This window comes from Geotrypetes seraphini, chromosome 2, assembly GCF_902459505.1.
Source record: "Geotrypetes seraphini chromosome 2, aGeoSer1.1, whole genome shotgun sequence".
In the NCBI taxonomy this organism is placed as follows: Eukaryota; Metazoa; Chordata; class Amphibia; order Gymnophiona; family Dermophiidae; genus Geotrypetes; species Geotrypetes seraphini.
This window is the reverse complement of record NC_047085.1, coordinates 205,734,300-205,753,893: the sequence shown is the minus strand read 5'-3', so window position 1 is coordinate 205,753,893 and position 19,594 is coordinate 205,734,300. Positions and strand designations below refer to the sequence as shown.

Below are 19,594 nucleotides of genomic sequence, written 5' to 3'. Positions count from 1 at the left end.
GTGCGCTAACTGTTTTAGCGCACGCACCGGATTAGCGCGCGCTAGCTGAAAATCTACCGCCTGCTCAAAAGGAGGCGGTAGCGGCTAGCATGTGCGGCAATTTAGCGCGGACTATTCCGCTTGTTAAGGCCCTAGCGCGGCTTTGTATAAGGAGGCCTTAGTCCAGCAAGTTTCCTGATTTTTTTTGTATCATAGGAAAAGTTGCTTACAAAAAAAAACTTGGAAACTCACTGGATAGCTCTCAATGAAGACTACATTGTTTAACTTGCTTTTTTAAAAAAAATTTTATTGAAAATTTCCAAACCAACTTCATAGAGCACATTAAGCTGCCCTGCCCTTGGCTGGTGCTCATAGGGTCCCTTATCATATGTAGCAACATGCCAGAAGCAACCTCTCTGTGAAAGAAGGAAAAGAGAACTTGAACTCTCATGGAGGTCAGAGCACATTGTGATGTCATTGAGTATTTTGAACATTGATTAGAGTCAGTCACATTTATGCACAAGAAAAGGTGTATATGTGTGTGTGTGGGGGGGGGGGGATGGATGGGGGATAGATATTATGACGTGTTGTACATTGGTTGTTATAGACTCTACTTCTCTCTTTTTAAAGCTGCATTCCTCCTCTCTCATAATGAAAGAGGAAGCATGCCATAGTTGACAAGGTGATTGGTTGCATTTTTTTCATCACTGGCATATGTGTTAGTATGAGATATTTGGTGGGGGGGAATTCATCAAAGGGCACTAAGCGAGTTAGCGCATGTTAACTGCTAAAGATACGCATAGGAATATAATGGGAATCTTTAGCAGTTAGCATTAGCACCTTTTGAAGGTTGAGGATGGTGATATAATTGTTATTATGATTATTATTTTAGATTATTAGATGGGCCCATAATAAAAATAGGAAAATGGAGAGCTGAAATATCTGAATTGGGCTTTAATGGGCTCTTTTACTAATTTTACTGCACCAGCACAAATATTACTCTAGATCTGGGTTTTTCCGCTTAGTCCTCGAGATGTACCCAACCAGTCAGGTTGTCAGGATATCCACAATGAATATGCATGAGATGAATGACATGCACTCCCTCCATTGTATGAAAATCTCTTTTATGCCTGTTCATTGTGGGACCCCCCCAGATCTAGATTTATGAACCCAAAACATCCCTTTGTTTTCAGTGCAACACATGCTGTATTTTAAGACTGATCTTTGTTGCAAACTAATTCACTGTGTCACTGTATTTTAGATTTCTGAATTCTAAGTTCCTTTTCCGTGCCTAATATTAAAAACTTGAGGGCTGTTTAAAAGCCTTATTTGAACAGTAAATAAATTTCAGGCAATATGCAATACAATTCTCTGAAGCACTACATAATGCATCTCTTATTATAGAGAACTTTAAGCACTACAGCGATGAAACAGCTTATCTCTAACCAATCCCATATGCTTAATTTCACAGTGTCAGATGCCTTTGCAGTCACTGTGACATCACAGAACCATTCTGACAGTTACAAATAGCCTGGCATAGGCATAATTTAAAAATGAAGCAGAATACAGGGCTTTAAACCACTGTTCTCTAGATGTAATGTCTATTTCCATTGTTCTCCTTAGCACTGTTGCTGGCTATTTGTTTCCATAATAGTACTGAACTACAGAAATATTTTCCTTTACTCCTCCTGCTCTGTGAGAATGGAGCCTATAACTAAATGACAGCCTTAAGGTATTTTCCATCTGTACAGCTGAACAGGAGATTGCACTTCAGTTTCAGTAAATGCAAAATGAGTTGTGTGCTGCAGTTAAGCCACAGCCTAAACTGGCCCTTAGATGAACACTGTGACACCATGCCGGCTGTTACTAACCATGCCAATGGCACAGGGAATAGTGGACAATATGGGTGCAGTGCTTTTTCACAAGCAAGCATATGCCAATTAGCAAGTCACATCTGCATCCTGGAGTATCACCGAAATAGATTTCCCAAGAGAGCGTCCTTTCTATTGAACAAATCCTTTCCTTCTAAAACTCCAGGAAGATTGATGTGAAAATCGAGACAATTTGCAACCCACAGGAAAAAAAAAAATGGAATTCATCCTGAACTTTCTATTTATTTTCCATCCTCTCAGAGCTTTGTCGCCATTGTTCCAAAACCTTCTGGACACACCATCTCTGAACAGGATGGAAAACTAATGGAAAATTTAGGATTAATTTCATTTTCCTGTGGGATACAAATTGTCTTGATTTTCATATCTATCTATCTATGCAACTGCACATACAAATATATCAATGATATCAATTAATTCTGAGCATCATTTTGCCACCTTAGCTGAAAAGAGTGTTATCTTGGTGCCAATTTCCAGAAACAAAATTCTGTTTTTATGACATTGTTTAAGATCATGGATTGAAAACATGTTTATTCATTCTTTCTTGGTTGGGCTGAGAACTTTTCATCACCCTTTTTCTATCTTGAAAAATTGGTACCCTTTAGGAAAGTATATAGAGAGCTTCTGATTATTGCTAAAGCATTTTTAATTGAGGAGAAAATTGAAAAGATATTTTCCTGTAACCAGGGCTCATTGTACATTATTCGCTCACGATTAGCCATCCCCAATACCTTTCCACATCTGTGTTTCAACTAGACTGCCACACTCTTTCATTCTTTGCCCCTTTTCGGTTTCATTAACTTATTATTAAAGTAGCAGAAGCCATCTCATGACCAGGATGAAAACGCATCAAGCTAGCTAGATATACTTTGCTTATGTCAAAATTCACTTCCAAATATATAGCTTTGGTTGTGGTTTGGCACTGTTATTTTAAACTGGCGAGAAGGGGTAATCGGTAAGGTGAACCAAACGCCGAATTCTCCATGGTATTATACTGTTTTTGTGGCTTAAATAGCCAGACCTTCCAGTACTGACAACGTCTGACTCCTGCTCCGAGACGCATTTGTTGCTGGGATTCAATCCATTGGGGAAATGTAGATTGGACTGCAACCCGTTGTTTGATTTATGAATTGCTACAATTCCTAGAGCTTACACATCACATTTAAAACTATAAATGCTAAGGAAATGGACGCAGCTAAGAAAATAATAAATATTACGCATTTGATCCTTAGAAATATTCTATTTAATTGTAAACCTACTGAAATATTCTATTGAACTGTAAACCTACTGAAACAGCTCCCTCCCTCCCCATTTTGTTTTCTCTCTTTCCTGCCCCATGAAGGATCTGTTAGCTCTTTCATCTATTTATAGGATTTCCATGTCTGTATCTAGACAAGGGGGTCCTATAAATAGAAAAGGTTACAGCACTCTCTGCTGCCAAATCAATAGGACCTGTCTCCTAGCCCTCTCTGCTGTGTCGTCTTATTAATTATGAAATGACTCAACAGATCCTAAGCTCAGCCAGTTTTCTCTTGGTCGTCTGCAAACTAAATGGAAAAGGGCTTTTAGCTTCTCCGTAGTTGCTTTTTACTTTATTTTTTTTACACCTGATAGGGGATTTTTTAAAAAAAATCATTGCTACTGTAAATGATCGGCCCAGCATATATTTAATAATACAATGATTGTTTTGAAGGCAAAAATCATATGTTGGTGGAATGCATTATGTATAAGGGTCACTGTCAGCAAGCGTTCGTCTCTACATACTGCAAGCTGCGTCTTCACCGAGCTCCTACAGTTTCTCCCTTGTGCATTCAGCTTGTGATTTTCCAAATGGAGTGTGCTGGCTCCATATTTTTACCCCAAATAAAATTTAACTTAAATTCACAGAGAATTATAATGAGCAATGTTCAAAAGTTAACACTTGTACATTTTCCCCTAATCGTAATGAAATTTTTAAAAATAAATAGAAAGTATACTGCACAAGAAAGAAATAAGGAAAGGTTAAAGAAAACTGTAAAACAAATGTAAGGCAGCCACATTTTTTTTTTTGGGGGGGGGGGAAACAACAACATCTTCCTTTCAAACAATAATTTTTATTTAGTACTTTTTACTATACTTTGTAGCAAATATTTTTTGCGTATTTATCATAAACCTTTTTTTAAATTACATTTTTTTAAAATCAAAGATCTTGTTTATGTCAAAACTGTTATTTGTTTTATTGTTAGATTACACATGTAAGCTCCCTTTCTGAAGTATTCTGTTGGATATTTAAGTATATGTGTGACATCGGAAATAAAAGAAAGACAATAAAGGCAACGAACTTGGAAATGTGCCTTGGCCACATCAGGTAAAGCTAAACTTCCTCAGGAATCCTAGTAACGTTCACTCAAGGTTTAGTCATTCATTCACTATTGGGGCATATCATCGCTTTTTCTTTACCCAATGTCAGTTGCGTTACGATTATGATGATTATTATTTTTTGCTTCATAATCTGTGCGTTGTAATGACCAACATGAAGGTGTTTCGAAGGGTTGATGACATAAGATGAGCTGTGAATCATTCATCGCGTTTCTGGACAGCATCTATTTCCCGTAGCTTTTCCTCGATGTTTCCCTTCTTCTTTTCTTACAAGATGAGCCCAGTCTTCTTATTTCCCCAACTGACATTGTTATAAGTATGGCCCAGCGCCGTTCCTGAGTTTCATTTGCAAAGAAAGGGACTGAAGGTTTCCATTGTGTTGGAAAAGATAGTAAAGCTGAGTTTCTGTTTTGGCTGTTGTTGCAAAGTGTTTGGTAACATTTGGCAAATAAAACACGAAGATAAAAGGTTATAACTTTTCCACAATCCTATATGGACGTTTTTCAGTGTCACAAATAATCACAACCTCCCCCAAATGGATGGATAATTCCTCTATTAATCCAGATGGCATGTCAAGCATGTGTGCTGTGTTGTGTGTGCGTGCGTGTATGTCTACTAGGAGTTGAGTATCAACCTAGAACGTGAACCAGGTCACCATAACTGAGAGAGACGCCAGCAACAAGGGGAAGAAGGTCGGCAGGAGGTGAAGTACAGAAGTAGCTGACCCATTGTTTCCTCCGCAAAGTTCAAATAAGCTGCCTTGAATATCAAGATTTTTGGATTCTCTCTTCAGTTTTTCCCAAATTTCTGTGGCCCCTTCCTGGCAATCCGCGAGGGCTGTTATAGTGCAGACGTGGAAATCGTTCCAGTATCTGGCGAGGAACAGAGAAACAACAAAAGCAAATTCATTTTATGCTGCAATGTCTAGTAAACACTCCTAAAATGATCACCCTCTTTCCCCCCAACTATATATCCAATCTAAGATAGAGTCTTAGAATTCTATAAACCCTTACAAACCACAGCTCTAAGCTAGTTCTACCTCTGACCCAGTCTCCTATATGCATTCAGCAACTCCAAACACAAACCTTAAATTAAATACACCAAACTTGATTTTTAAATTCCTTGTTCAGACACAACTTTCAAAACCAATTGCTCCCTAAATCCTAGCTTAATTACTATATGTACCCTTTTACTCCAAGCCTGAGTCCAACCTCCATGCACTTCATTTAACATAATTTGAAAAGGCAAGTCTATCTCAACGATAATCTAATTTTAACATTTATATCCTAGATTCAGCCATAACTCTTAACATGAAATGAAAATGAGTTCCATCTCTCACACAGTATCCAACTCTACATATCCAACTTCAGACACCAGCAGCAACTGTGCTTGACTATAATAGGGGGAGTCCGATGGAAGGGGAAACTATGGGAGAAGCTAGAAAAGGTATTTCAATTCCCTGACGGTCTAGGGCAACCAACCATATATAGGAAAAGGGTAAAAATCACTTAGATCGAATAAAAAGGCATTTTCTATAATCTGTTGTGATTTATACAATATCTGAGATCTTTGGAAAGGAATATTCCATTGAACGATTGTTCATTGAACATCTGGCTTGCCATTTAGAACAAATATGTTAAAATGTTATTCTATTAAATATTTAATAGGTCTCTTCTATTCCCCGGGAAGGCACTGATGGCACCAAGTGTATTAATCACCTCTCTGAACAACGTATTCTGTCTAGCTTCCATACCGTTTTGAAATTAGTGAACTAACCATTTCTGTAGTCTACTTTTTTTTTCATTCACAAAGGTAGAAATATTAATAAATGAAATATAAATACAGATGATCACTGGCTTATTCTTTTTGTTTATCCCATCTCTCTCCCCCTCCCCTTCCCCCGTATCCTCCTCCTTTATCCGGAATTAGTGGCACTATTTTGGATGTTACTGGTGTTCTTCCAGTCAGGCGCTTGATTTTTAAGTAGTCCTGCAGACTGTAATTTATGAGCACTCTCAACTGGTTGTAGACTTCAATGTTTGCTACATTTGTAATAAATAATGAGATATTGAGGTGCCAGGACGACTGAGAGCGTGCCTCTCCTGCAGTATTTCTGCTGTAATTGCTTCTCCCACAGGAAAACTAAATCTTTCCTGATCCCATACACACACAGGAAGAGGAAGCCCCCCCCCTCTTTAAAGAAATCGGCCATATTAAAAAGGGTACTGAAAATGGAACAAAAACCTGAACTGGATTTGGGACAAAGTCTTGCTTATATTTTTACATTACGTGTATAGCTCAAAACTGCATTGGATGAAGCACAGGTGAAAAATAAAATCAATATTTCTACTGGTCCTCCAGTCCTTAACGATCTGTACAAGAATGACAATGCCTACATGTACATCTTGCACAGCATTTTGTTATATTTTCTTACATTATAGGTGTCAAACAAATATAGTATCTCAAATTCAGTGTATGTCATTTGTACAGAAACACGTCTAGGAAAACATTACTTACAGAGGTAAGGACTTTTAATTATACTTTTTTTTTTCCATTTGGATATAGGATAAACTGTTATGATTAATATTCCATGATAAAGCGAAAAACAGTCATGTTTTTTTGTTTTGTTTTAATCATTATAGTTAGGGATTCGGAAAATTATGTAATTCAAATCTTTGCTATCTTTTAATTCAAGGCAAAATATTGACGTTGTGCGAGACCCATGCTAGAGAGGGAACCCAGAAGGAATTAATGTACTTTAAACAGTTCAAAAGATAAGACAGAGCTATAGGGGCCTTTGGCTGCAAGGCTTCTGTTTTGCTCATTTTCAAATAAACCCCAACCAACCATTAAAAGCGAGCTGTACAACACCCTGGTCTTCAGATATAATTAGTCAAGAATGTGCCGTTCCTCCAATTCCCAATAAAAATTTATGCAAGTCTGAGAAAATCGTTCATATGCATTTTCCACCTATAATTAGCAACAAAATACTTAAGGGGAAAAAAGAGCCACACGTCTTAAGAGTCAGAATACCAGCGTTGCTCTTGCCAAAACGAATTTGGCACAATTAGCAAATGGCTGTCTTCTGATATGTGCTGTTTCAGGTTGGATAAACAAAGAAATTCAGAAAATAAGAGAAGAGGGTTACAGGCAGGAATAAGAAAAAGGAAATCTCTTGCATAGTTTCTGATTTATAATAGAAAAGGCATTGATTGATGTATGCTCTTTGTTCTTAAGGTCAAACGAGGTATTTTAAAACACAGCGCATTAAATACAGCACATTTATGCCTAACTGCTGGCTGAAGGAAAATTCTTATGCTGTATATATGTTACTCTCATACAACCAAAATATATTCCTCCTCCTCCACCTCCTCTTCCCTAGAGTTATAGCTGTATCCATCTGGCGAATCAATAGTCTGCTCCTAAGCTTTTTTTTTTTTTTCCTGTTTGTTTTTAGTAGCAGAATTTCTAGAGAAGGGAAACTTACGAGCAGATGGTTTTGAGGTTTCTCTCGTCGTCCAGGTCTTGCGGGTAGTTGGCCATTTTATCGCCAAGCGAAAGCAAACAGTCCGAGAAGCCCTTAAACACTGCATCGCACTTTCCTGCTGCCCTTACCGCCTGCACCAGATACGCTGCGAATAGACAGATCAGCACCACATCAACTGGACAGGTCTTTCAAACCAGCACCACTGTATATATGTAGCCTCTATCCCAGAAGGAATACCAACATCTTTTGGACCACCCTTCCCCTCGGGATTTATGACAAAATTCACTTGTTTTTTAAGAATAAAAGGGGGGATATCAGTTGGAAATAAATAAATCCACTTTAATTCTTGCTGATTATTTTCATTTAATATTTGTTAAAATGTTTTTACTTTCTCCAATCATTTTTACAGTGGCTATCTCTATTATTTATCCTCACTCCTACTATAGTACAGCTTTGAAAAGCAATTTCATCATCATGAGTCCCAAATGGAGGACTGCAGCTACAGAGAACCTGAACAAGTCACCCAATAAACGTATGATACACTTGATTATAATAATAGTAATAATAATAATATAATCACCTGGCTTTAACAAAAAAAAAAAAAAAAAAAAAGCTCAGGAAAAAAATCAGTTTTCTTCATTAATTAATGTAACCATGCATTTATAGAGAAACAGGTTACTCATTTAAAAAAAGTATATTTCCCGTTTTGTAACCTATGGAAAACATTTTTTTAAAATTGAATAAGCTCTTAAGGATCCTGCGTTGAAATTATTTTACTATAGTAACAGACGATAATATATGCAAATACCATTTATCTTGCTTTATATTATTGAAACCTACTTAACACACCTAAGATCCTTATTTTCAAAAAAAGCTCTATGGGTGATTTCTCTATTCATATGCCACCAGGTAGAACAGCAAATAAAGACAAAACTACATACACACGCCTGCAAAAAGGGCAAAATATTTGGGGTTTCACTGTGTACCAAACACTAATAGAGACAACTTAAAGCACTGGATTCCAGCACAAAGAGAAAGTCTACATCGCAGTATTCTGCCTGAATCGTTGCCCAACTCATTCCAAATGAGAAAGCTTTTCTGGCATAGCTGTTTAGTAAGGGATGAAATCCTAGAGGCTGAGGTAAAAGCAATAATTACAACCCAGGGGACCAACGAAACCGATCAGAGACCAAGGTGCTGTATCCTGTAACAGCAGGGCTCGCATCAAATAGTGCAACATTTGAGATTTGGAAATGGCCAGCTATAATTATTTTAACGATTCTGTTAGTTTTACATGAGAAAATCATTTTACATTGCTTTAGATAGAACCGGATTTACAGATTATTTCACATTTGGAATGTTTCTTTATTGTAAGGTGTTAGGAAGTCTCCAGTGATTACACGTTTGCATCTGTGATAACCAATCAGAAGCTAGTACTATAGTATATGACTTTTTAGTGCCTAATATTAGTTTAAATGTTATTTTTCTTTTCTTTTGATTTCTTTATATCAGTTCACAATTCAGTTTCGTGTAGACTAAGGATTTAGGGTAAGTGAAAATTCACATTTAATAACAGAAACAGCTCAAAAATTAAACAACGCAACAGCTTGCAATTCGATTTTTCTATTTTTTTTTTAATGCAGTCAAAGAGTAGAAATATAGAATTTAGTATATTCTACATACAATCCACCATCTCGGAACCGTGGAAGAATGGCAAGGAAAATAGATTATAATATTGTAAAAATTAGCTTAGAAAAAAAAAATCAACACCAAAGTGAAATGCACTTTTTATTTTTAAATGTCCCTTGATAGTACACCCAGTATGAATAAACTGAAACGTGGAAGGTAAATGGAATGGAAATTATACCTCTTGATACAAGTTCCACCTTTAAGATTTTGCTATTAAATATTCAGCTGAGTCGAGAGGACCATGAAATGCAGCAACATTCGTACATAAAACAATTCTAGAAATATTCATTTTATGCCGTGAATACCCTAATTAACTCGGAAATGGAATCATCCAAGTCTTATAGTGATGGGTTTTTTTTTGTTTTTTTTTTTTATTTTCATTTGATGCTATTTCTCCCTCCCTATTGAAATGAGTGAGTATCTTAGTTCCTGCTTGTCTGCTTGTTTAAACATGTCTGTTCCAAGCGGCCGGGATTCCTATTCATTTTATGGCAAAGAAAATGGAATTGGAAAGTTGTCGGTTTAATTGGTTTCGAACTTTGATCCTGATCAAGAGGACTCAGGGGAGACAGAGGAGGTTTGTTTTTGGGGGGGTTTCCACTTCCACTGGTGCCGATGCATTTGTTTATTATCCGCGTTCATTTGTAGCAACATTTGATGGCCGTTTCATAATGTAATATTTGAGAACAAGACGTTTGTTGAATGAAAATAGCATGTTTATTGTACATTTTAAAAAAAAAACCCTTACTCTTTCATGCACGTTGTGTTTATATATATGAGTAAGGGATAATCAAAAGTGGTTAATGTTCTAATTGCATAAGGAAGTGTAGAGTCGATAGTTCTGCTGTTTCTTGCCTGTCATGTGTTCAGCTGAGATAGTAGAACGCAGATGACAGCAACAAGGGTTATCGAGGTCATGTTCTGAGAGAGACACTAGTATCAAAAAAAGGCAAATAGCGCTCTGCGCGTGTGCGTAACGAGAGAAGGAAAGAGGCAGTTCGCCATGTACAGCTCTCTGATTACTGCAGAATGCAGACGTTTTGCCGTATTCTTGCGTGTTAATAATGAGGCAAGATTTGCAGATGCTTCTTTCGTTTTCTGCATTAAAAACAACAACCCAGTTTCGTTGTTTGAAAAAAATACTCTGAGACAACTGTGGCGCCAAGCTGAACGTCACCGAGGTAAAATTCAAACACAGGTCCATTCTGCCATTATAACCTACATTTCTAAATGAAGAAAAAAAAGAGAAGGCTAATTGGAAAGGTGAGGCTGCCGTTTTCTATTTGAAATATTTCTTTCTAACAAAAAGAGAGAGAGAGAAAGCAACCTGGGAAAAATAAGACATCCATGGAGATATAAAAATATAAATATTTCCACTTGTTTTAAATCCCAGATTTCATGAAATAGTAGAGCTGAAGCTATACCAGTCTCATGGGGGGGTTTTCCCCCATTCTTTTCTCTTTTTTTTGGATAAAGTAGTGTGATTGCCCTTAGTCCACTTTAAAGGTAATAAATAAAAATAGAAAAAGATGAAACTTTTTTTTTTTAATTGGACTAACTCCATTGATTCCCTCTTATGTTCATTTGCAGCTTCTCCTCCCCCACCTCCTCCAAGTGATAGGAGGGGGTGCTGAAAAGTTCTCTGCCCAACCAGGAAGAGAATGCCGTGGATGTGGTTCAATCAATGGTCTGAAACAATGTCAAAATATAGAATTTGGTTTCTGTAAAATGGCACTTACAGAAATAAGAAACACTCTTTTCAGCTACAGTGGCAAAATTATGCTTAGAATTTAGGAAGTTGGTTGACTGAGCTGAGAACTTTTCAGCACCCCCTCGTGGAGTGGGCAGTTTTCCAGCCAAAATTCCTTACTAAACCCCAGAATTACACAGAGTATGCACAGGCCAGTTTCAAAGGAGCAAAATCCTATCATGTTACTTCTAAAATACTAGCCCACTTATATTGATGCAGCAATTTTTTTAACTATTTAATTCGGAAGCTTCAATATTTAAGTCCCAAATATAAAGCTCTGCATTATATCCTTGCTTGGGTTATTACGAAAGCCTCAGCCCTACCACTCCACAGCTAAAATTAGTTTTGACAGCGGGAAGAATTACATGGTTCTCATCACCGGCTTCCAATCCTATATGTTCAATTTATATTTAAATACTCTTTATTTTATTCATAAGTTCTATTAAAACTGATGTAACCATTATGTATAGTTTAAGTCACTTATCTTTACGCTAACATGATTTTAATCTAATATACATGTGAGCATTTGAGTGATCAACATTTTAAAAGCATTACTGCAGGATCTTACACATGCTCTCCACTGGCTATGGCACCAGATATATATCTATATGTTTTCCAAATCCCAGTATTGTTTTCTGTACTGTAAATCTCCTTTTATTCCAGAGATTTCTGGTTAGAGATCCTGAGCAGCAAACCCCAACAGCTAAGGGGGGAGGGGGGAATGTTTAAGAGCGATAATCAAAACTCTAGAAAAATGGAGAAGCTGTTGTCAGGCTTGAAATAAATACCTTCACTAACATTTGCCAATGTTGCCCGTCCTTGGCATTCATTCATAGCTCTTCCATATTGTTTTCTTCCCAGGAAAGCGGTGCATATTGAAAACATAATCTTAGATCTAGAGCAGGGGTGTCAAAGTCCCTCCTCGAAGGCCACAATCCAGTCACGTTTTCAGGATTTCCCCAATGAATATGCATGAGACCTATTAGCATACCATGAAAGCAGTGCATGCAAATAGATCTCATGCATATTCATTGGGGAAATCCTGAAAACCCGACTGGATTGCGGCCCTCGAAGGACTTTGACACCCCTGATCTAGGGTTACCCTGATTTCACATCTTTATTTTGGTGACAGGCGACAGTAGAACGGGAGGAGAGAGTAAAGGAAAGGGAGAAGTGTTTTGTATAGTTATAATTGGGATACTGATGCCTTTTTATTCCCTTAGCTCGCTAGAACAAGCTTTTATGCTCAAGTCCCCCCCCCCCAAAAGATGATACTAAGGCACGCTCTACAAACATCGATTCCCCGATATTGACAGGACATTTCCTAAATAAATCGTTCCAGTCATGAAACGTGAATTCCATTTGAAGCAAGATTACAGAAGAGGGGGTGCTACCTTAAAAAAGCAAATCAGCTGTGTTGCAAAGCCTGTAAGAAAGCGGGCTGAGGGGCTGGTCAGGCTTTACAAGTCACTAAGGAATAACAATGCCTTTGAGATATCAGGGGGATAAGTTATCCCCACCCAAAATAAGCAGCAGTAAGAAACCTTAAATGGTACTGAGACAATCTACCTTCATTAAGAATGCACTATAATACTCTCCCCTCCCCCAACATACACACCAGATTAAAAAAAATGACATCTGGCATTGGTAGTTTCTTCAGTGCACCAAATCGAATATTTTTAGCACGATGGGAACACGTATAATTTTGCATGCCACAAATCTGCGGTTTGGAAGTGCAAATAGAACGATCTGCTTTAGAAACGCCGCAGAAGTGAGTGCGTTGGTGCCCACTCCCCCTTTCAAAACCTAAATTTACAAGTGACTTCACGATTAGGTCAAACCATTGTTAATGCTGTCCTCCTCGTTGCTTATTTTTTTTTTCATGTTTCACAAATTGTTGTCTGCCTCTATTTTTCTAAATGTGTTGAAAATAGGACAACGTAGGAGTGCGGGGAAACGCTGCATATGGAATTTCATCTGGTCAATCATTGCTTTATAATCCGTATTTAGCAAATTCTTGTAGAAAATCCCATTTTTTATTACATTGGTGTAGTATTTTCCTAAATGGAGGTCAGTCAGTCATTACTCGTTCAGGCAGGTACACCTTTCGCAATATCATCCCTCTTCCCAGTTTAATTTGGGAAACACAACACGCACAGAAATTAGAAGAATAGTCATGTGCTTTCCCCCTCCTTAGAGTAATGCATAGGATATGTTTACGTTCTGGCCTACATTTGAAAGGACATCAAAATTGTACGTATTATAGTGATCCGTACATTTCTCAACGCTGCGATCAGCCGAAGAAATGGCTGAAATTTAACATTGCATATCTTCACATCTAAACTTTATAGCTCTGCTCCGAACCATATTCCGTTTTCCATTCATCTAGCATCCTTTACCTTGCAAATTCCATTGCATTTTACATAGAAACATTGTACAAAGCAATGGAGATAACACTCTTAATTACTAGAACTATTCAAGTTCAATGTTTTTTTTTTTTTGTTTTTTTTGCAGTTTTCACTAATGCAGAAGGAACCTCAAGCTTAATAACCTCACATTTGAAATGGCCCTGCTCTTTATATTCGATATACAGTATATCAAATAAGGAAAGGCATGCCACAAAAAGTCTATGGCATCTCGTCTTTTCAACTTTGAATAAATTCAACATCCAGGTGCACCAACTGAGATTTAGAGTATAAAACTCGAGAGCATATATATATATATTTTTTTTTTTCTAGTCCACTTACCTAGCTGCACAGCAAGGATAATTGAAATATATCTGCAGTTCAACTTAAGTCCCATCCTACATTTAGTAAAACCATTGGAGAGTGCTGGATCTTAAAAAAACAGTTGGGGAAACGCGGAGAAAATACGAAAAACAGGCATTGCCAACAAGTTCCTGCGGCGAAGACTTTGCAGACAGGGAGAGAGCAGGAGAAAGATGGAAAGAGAGAGAGAGGAGGGAGAACCAAGTGGTTCACGCTAACGGTGGAGGGGCGGGGGTATCCTTCCCCCGCCCACCACTCTTCCGTGACGTTGAACTCAAGAAGGGATGGGGGGGAGGATACTAGAAAATGGATCGCTCTTTGTAATCAATACAAGCTGCAATTGTCATATACCTCCTCCTTAATGGGCAATTGGACTGAAATCCCCTGACCTCGTGATAATGTACACATCACAGTGACCTCCAAAGCTCTTCACTAGCTCCTTGCATCAGGAAAGGGATCCTCGCATCATTGAAGGATCAGAGGCTGAGCGTCCACACCTCTCTGCCTACTACAAGCTGAATAATGAGAGAAACATTCCAATATAATATCGTACTACTTTTATGTTAATTGCACATTTTAAAAATACAATCAGAACTCATGAGATAAAAGGAAAAAGCAAACTGGCTTAGGTGGTAAAATCAGAACAATCATATTGGTGCAATAGATGTGAATAGTCAGGACGCATTCGGGGCCTGGATCCCGCTCTCCTCTACCTCAGTTCTTTTTATTTATTTAATTTAATTTTTTTTTTTTGAGGGGGGGGGGGGCAACCATTGCAATCATACACCCTGCTTCCTAATTTGTGATCCTTGCAAGCAGTTGTATACTTTGGGAGTGCATTCTGTATAAAAGACAATCAAAATTATAGATCATATTTGTAAATCATATTTGTAAACCTATAGGCCGTGTTACATTTTTATGGCACACGTAATTTTGATTGTTTTTATACCTAATACACTGCCAAAATGCGTGAACACACACACACACTCTCTCTCTCCTCTTCCATATCCATATCCATCTATTCATCCAGCTATATTATTTAGAACACGCTAATGCACTTCCGTGTATTTTCCAGCTCTGGCATTCATTTCCTTTAATTGCGTTTCATAATTTAACTCTTAGATGTGCATGTCCAGTCGCCTCTCGCCACGAAACATGTGCTCAACCCTTCTTTGCACTCCTGCGCCACTGTGTGACACGGTCAGAGTGCCACAGAAGTGGCACACGCTTAAACGCCTACCTGCACCAAGTAACCGCGCAGTCGACACCGGGGCTGGGGCTGAAAATAGTGCACTGAACTGCGGAGGGACCTAAAATAGTCATTTGTGACTATGACGAAGATAGGAGCACGCGTGGTTCTGGAACAGAAATATGCTGTGGGGATGCTGGCCGCATGTTTAGTTTTAAGCGTGTAAGTGTGCATCTTGTGGGTGCAGATGTGTCTAAGTGTGGCTATGTGACATCTGCTTAGGTATGTGCGTCTATATTTACAGCTGCAGGTAGGTCGTCAGGGGTGGGCGTGTAACTGTGGATGTAAGTATATACGTATGAGTTTCGCAAACGGGACTCGAAGTGGATAGCCTGCGGGCAAGCACGTCTTTTCTTTGGGATTTCCGCCGCCGAGCTTTCTCTGAAGGCTCTCGTCCAGTCGACAGGCGCGTGGCCGGGCTGCCGCTCAGCTCCCCACCCGCAGAGTTAGGGGGCGGAGAGGGCCTTGCAGTTCCCTTTCCCAGCCCCCGCCATGACGTCAGAGGGAGGCGTGGCGCAGCCGACGAGAGGTGGAAGGAAACCACAGCGAGTGAGGGGGATCTCCAAGCGGCCTGGAGGCGGGGCAACGGGAAGGAGGGAGGGGGAGGGGGAGCCAGGCCTCCCTGCGGATCACTTTGTTCTGCCTGCTCTGTGACGTCACGCTGCAGCACCGGCAATGAAGAGGAGCCAGAATGCCCTTGAGCCTCGGTGGTCCTCTTCCTCCTCCTTTTCTTGCAAGCTCCTGCTGCCTTCCCTCCTCCTCCTCTTGCTGACTAATTAAGTCCCCAGATAGTTTGCCTGAGCCCTAGCAGCTGGGTTCGCCAGGCTGTGCTCTGCTGCGCTGGCAGGGGTGAATGGTAGGAGATGATCTGTCCTTGGTAGGAGCTCATAAGCTGCAGCTTGACCTGACTGGCGCTGTCTCTTCCATACCTGGCAAGAACTGTAAAAAAAAAAAAAATCATTTTTGTAAGGGACTAATATATAAAAAAAGCTTTTTTAAAAATGCGCGGATATAATACAAGTTTCTGGGGGATGAAATATGGCTGCCCAAGTCCGGTCCTCGAGATCTACTGGCAGGCCAGGTTTTCAGGATATCCACAATGAATATTCATGAGAGAGATTTGCCTGCACTGCCTTCTTGGTATGCAAATCTCTCTCATGCATATTCATTGCAGATATCCTGAAAATCTGGCCTGCCAGTAGATCTCGAGGGGTCTTGGGCAGCCCTGATCTAGAAGATCGTAATGCAGTATTGTTCTGCAGCTAATTAGTGCTGACTGTTAGATCCTGTTTGCTACAATTTTATATGTACTGCCTAACATCGTACCTAAAAGAATAGACATCCAGCCCTCAAAAAATATTGAACCAATAAAAGCAAAGCTTGCATACCCTTTCCGAAACTAAATACAGTAGTAGGTTTAAGATTTGCAAGAGTAAAAGAGACAGACTGGCTTTCCACTACATCAGCTTAAACTGGGCTACAAGGGGAAAAGGTGACAAAAATGTGGATTTATTTTTTTTTTTTTGACAGAAACTATCTGTAATCATTAGGTAAGAGCCACTGATTTCTGAATGCTATAAGATTCAGAAATACCCAAGTACTGAATTAAAGATAAGAATTTTGATGATGATGTGATAGTGCTGGTTTCATCTAGTGAAAAACATATGGAGCCCCATTTTAAAAAAGGAGGCAGAGATCAGAATTGTGATGTGTAAGTCAGGAGTAGTTCCATTCTGGTGGTATTTTAGAAAAGGCTCTGCTGAGGTTGAGCATACTGTATGAAGCCTGCACATGCAGTGAGAGTACTCATTGTACACACTGAAAAATTGAATGACATGAACTAGCACTTAAACATACTGTAGATGCGATGTTTTCATAGCTTAAACAACAATGTATTCAGGATCACACTAATACCTGAAGAAATAAATTGCAATTCTCAATCACCAGTGGAGAAAAGACCTCAGTGTCACCTTGAATCAAAATTCAAAATCCTCCAGACATAACATCTTCAAATAATAATCTGAACGTGTGAACACATCCTTGGTCTGAAAAACTCCACATTCATTCATTCCATGTTTGAGTAAAAATATTACATTAATCAACTGTTTTTCAAATTGGCTGATCAGCAGAAACATACAAAACTCAAAACAAAGAAATAAATTGAAAGACTTATCTGCTGCAAAAAATCTTCTTAGTATAGTTTGTAGGCAGACGCTAAAGGTAAATGGAAGGTCTGGAATTTATTCCATCGTCAATGATGTTTATCTGCACAAGCCTCAAACACTTTAAAATCATAAGTGTTCACGGCTTGTGTGGTTTACAGGAATGGGGACGGGATGGGGAAATTGAGTTCCCGAGGGGGGGGGAGGAAATAGTCCCCATGTCATTCTCTAATTTGGACGTCCAGCCATTTGCCATTCAAAAATGGCCTTTTTTTGTTACTCCAACTTTGGATGTTCAGCTGGAAACATCCAAATTAGAGTTCGACTTTTTTTTGAAAATGCCACTCCACGAGTGCTTGTGAGCTAGTGTAAAACCAGATATGGAAAAAACCTCCCCCCCATGCATGTGTATTCCTTAATTCTAAAGTGGATTATACACATGTAGATTTTAATCCTGCTGAAACTATGCTCCTTTGAAATCTCTGTGAGGTGTGGAACTCCTCGCACATGTACATAGTAGCTTTCTGAAATTGGTATTTACAGAGGAGAGAGAGAGAGATGGTGGGCAATGGGATGGAGGGAGGGAACAGAAAGAGAGAGAAATTGGGCACAAGGGATGGTGTGGAGGGGGGATAGAGATACTGGATAGGAGGGTAGTTGGGAAGAGAAAGGGAGAGCTGGTGGACCCTGAGGTGGTAGGGAAGGAGGGAGAGATGCTGGATGAATGAGTAGTTGAGAAAAGGAGAGATAGTGGATCTGGGGATGGTGGGGTCCATTGCTGCAGGATGGAGATGAAGAAAGGAAAGATGCCAGACCTCCGGGGGAGGGAAGGGGAGGACAGAGATGGAAGATGGATGGTTAGCATGGAGAAAGAAAAAAATGACAAATGGGCAGGAGACCCTGGCAAGCAAGTTATCTGAAGACAACCAGAGCCTGGGACCAACATGATTTGAATAATGATCAGACAACAAAAGGTAGAAAAATAATTTTATTTTCTGTTTTGTGATTACAATATTTATTTTGTTTACACCACAGAGCCGGTGTGGGGTTGGAAATGTTGTAACCCTATACTTCTACTAAGACTAACCCCCTCTTTTACGAAACTGCGCTAGCGCTTTTTTAGCGCAGAGAGAGCACAGAGAGCCACACTGAATGGCCCACGCTGCTCCCGATGCTCATTGAGTTCCTATGAGCATCGGGAGCAGTGCAGGCCATTCAGCACGGCTTCCTGCACTAGAAAATGCTAGCGCAGTTTCATAGAAAAGGGGGTAAGCCTTAGTCAATTAGGGGTCCTTTTATTAAGTAGTACATTTAGTGCGCGCTAAATCGGTTAGCGTACCTTAATTAAAGGATCCCCTAATTAGCTTAATTAAAAATTCGGCCCACGACTTAGCCTTTTTTTCAGATTTCGGCCCCTTATGTGATTGAGTTTGACACCCCTGGCCTAGGGTGTCCCAACTAGGATCCCAGTTTCAGCAAATATAGATGCCTTCATCAGGGGATGAATAGAGACTGCCGTGAACGGTTCTGGACACAAACAGGCACGCCATACAGATGGCGGTGTAATGTTTTCGGAGGCAAATGCACGCCAATCTAAAGGAGGGAAGAGGTGAAATGAAATTACATTGTAGCTAGGAAAGGGAGCTAAGGAAAAGAGATGCAGTCAAACAGTGATTTTCCTCCCAACCACCCTACCGGGGATAAGCAGAAAGGAGACATTAGGTATGGCTAGCCAAACTATATATTGTATATAGGCATTTTACAATAGAAAAATACCTTCAGTCCCTCCTTAAACATTCGGAGGGAACATTCTAGCCAATGGTACAGCCAGAGTTGATCCTGTGACAGACAATGCAAAAGCTAGGGACCAAGAGACGGACCTGTTTGGATGTTCAAAATGATTTTGTTTAGGTATATGGAATATAAACAGGTGGGCCAGGCAGGAAGCAATTCTGAAATGGTGCACCTTAAAAACCAATCTTATGTGAGATTGGCAACTAGTGTTACAAATCAAGCAAATGTATTATGTGATCATATACGTATATATATATTTTAATAAAAGGTATTTTGTACAATTTGAAGTCTTATGATCAGAAGTGTGAATTCTGTTGAATACGAGGGCATTATAATAATCAAGATGAGAAATCACCAATGAGTGGATTAATATATGAAGTGCAGATTTAGTGAACAAATTTCAAACAGCTTGAATAAGCGACATTGTACAAAGTTAGACACATGAGATTGGAAGCTCGGGTGTTGGTTT

At 39.2% G+C, this 19,594-nt stretch overlaps 1 protein-coding gene across 3 annotated transcripts; it reads right to left on the bottom strand.

The window, feature by feature from the left end:
* Positions 1–4,294: 4,294 nt before the first annotated feature.
* NRN1 (neuritin 1) lies at positions 4,295–15,600 on the bottom strand. 3 transcript variants are annotated; one of them, XM_033935036.1, is made up of 4 exons: positions 15,161–15,600; positions 14,310–14,435; positions 7,714–7,858; positions 4,295–5,098 (listed from the first exon to the last, which is right to left on the bottom strand). In XM_033935036.1, the coding sequence occupies exons 2-4, from the start codon at positions 14,326–14,328 to the stop codon at positions 4,861–4,863; spliced, it is 402 nt and encodes a 133-aa protein (XP_033790927.1). In that variant the 5' UTR covers positions 14,329–14,435; positions 15,161–15,600; the 3' UTR covers positions 4,295–4,860. The 3 variants fall into 3 exon arrangements, with proteins under 3 accessions (XP_033790927.1, XP_033790928.1, XP_033790926.1); XM_033935037.1 differs by having other exon boundaries at positions 15,412–15,600; XM_033935035.1 differs by lacking the exons at positions 14,310–14,435; positions 15,161–15,600 and adding an exon at positions 13,900–14,122.
* Between the last annotated feature and the right edge of the window lie 3,994 nt (positions 15,601–19,594).

Coding starts and splice junctions, on each gene's coding strand:
- NRN1 (XM_033935035.1), bottom strand. CDS start 13,954: ATGGGACTTAAGTTGAACTGCAGATATATTTCAATTATCCTTGCTGTG. Junction 7,859..13,899: donor TATCCTTGCTGTGCAGCTAG/GTAAGTGGACTA, acceptor GTCTATTCGCAG/CGTATCTGGTGCAGGCGGTA. Junction 5,099..7,713: donor AACCTCAAAACCATCTGCTC/GTAAGTTTCCCT, acceptor GTTCCTCGCCAG/ATACTGGAACGATTTCCACG.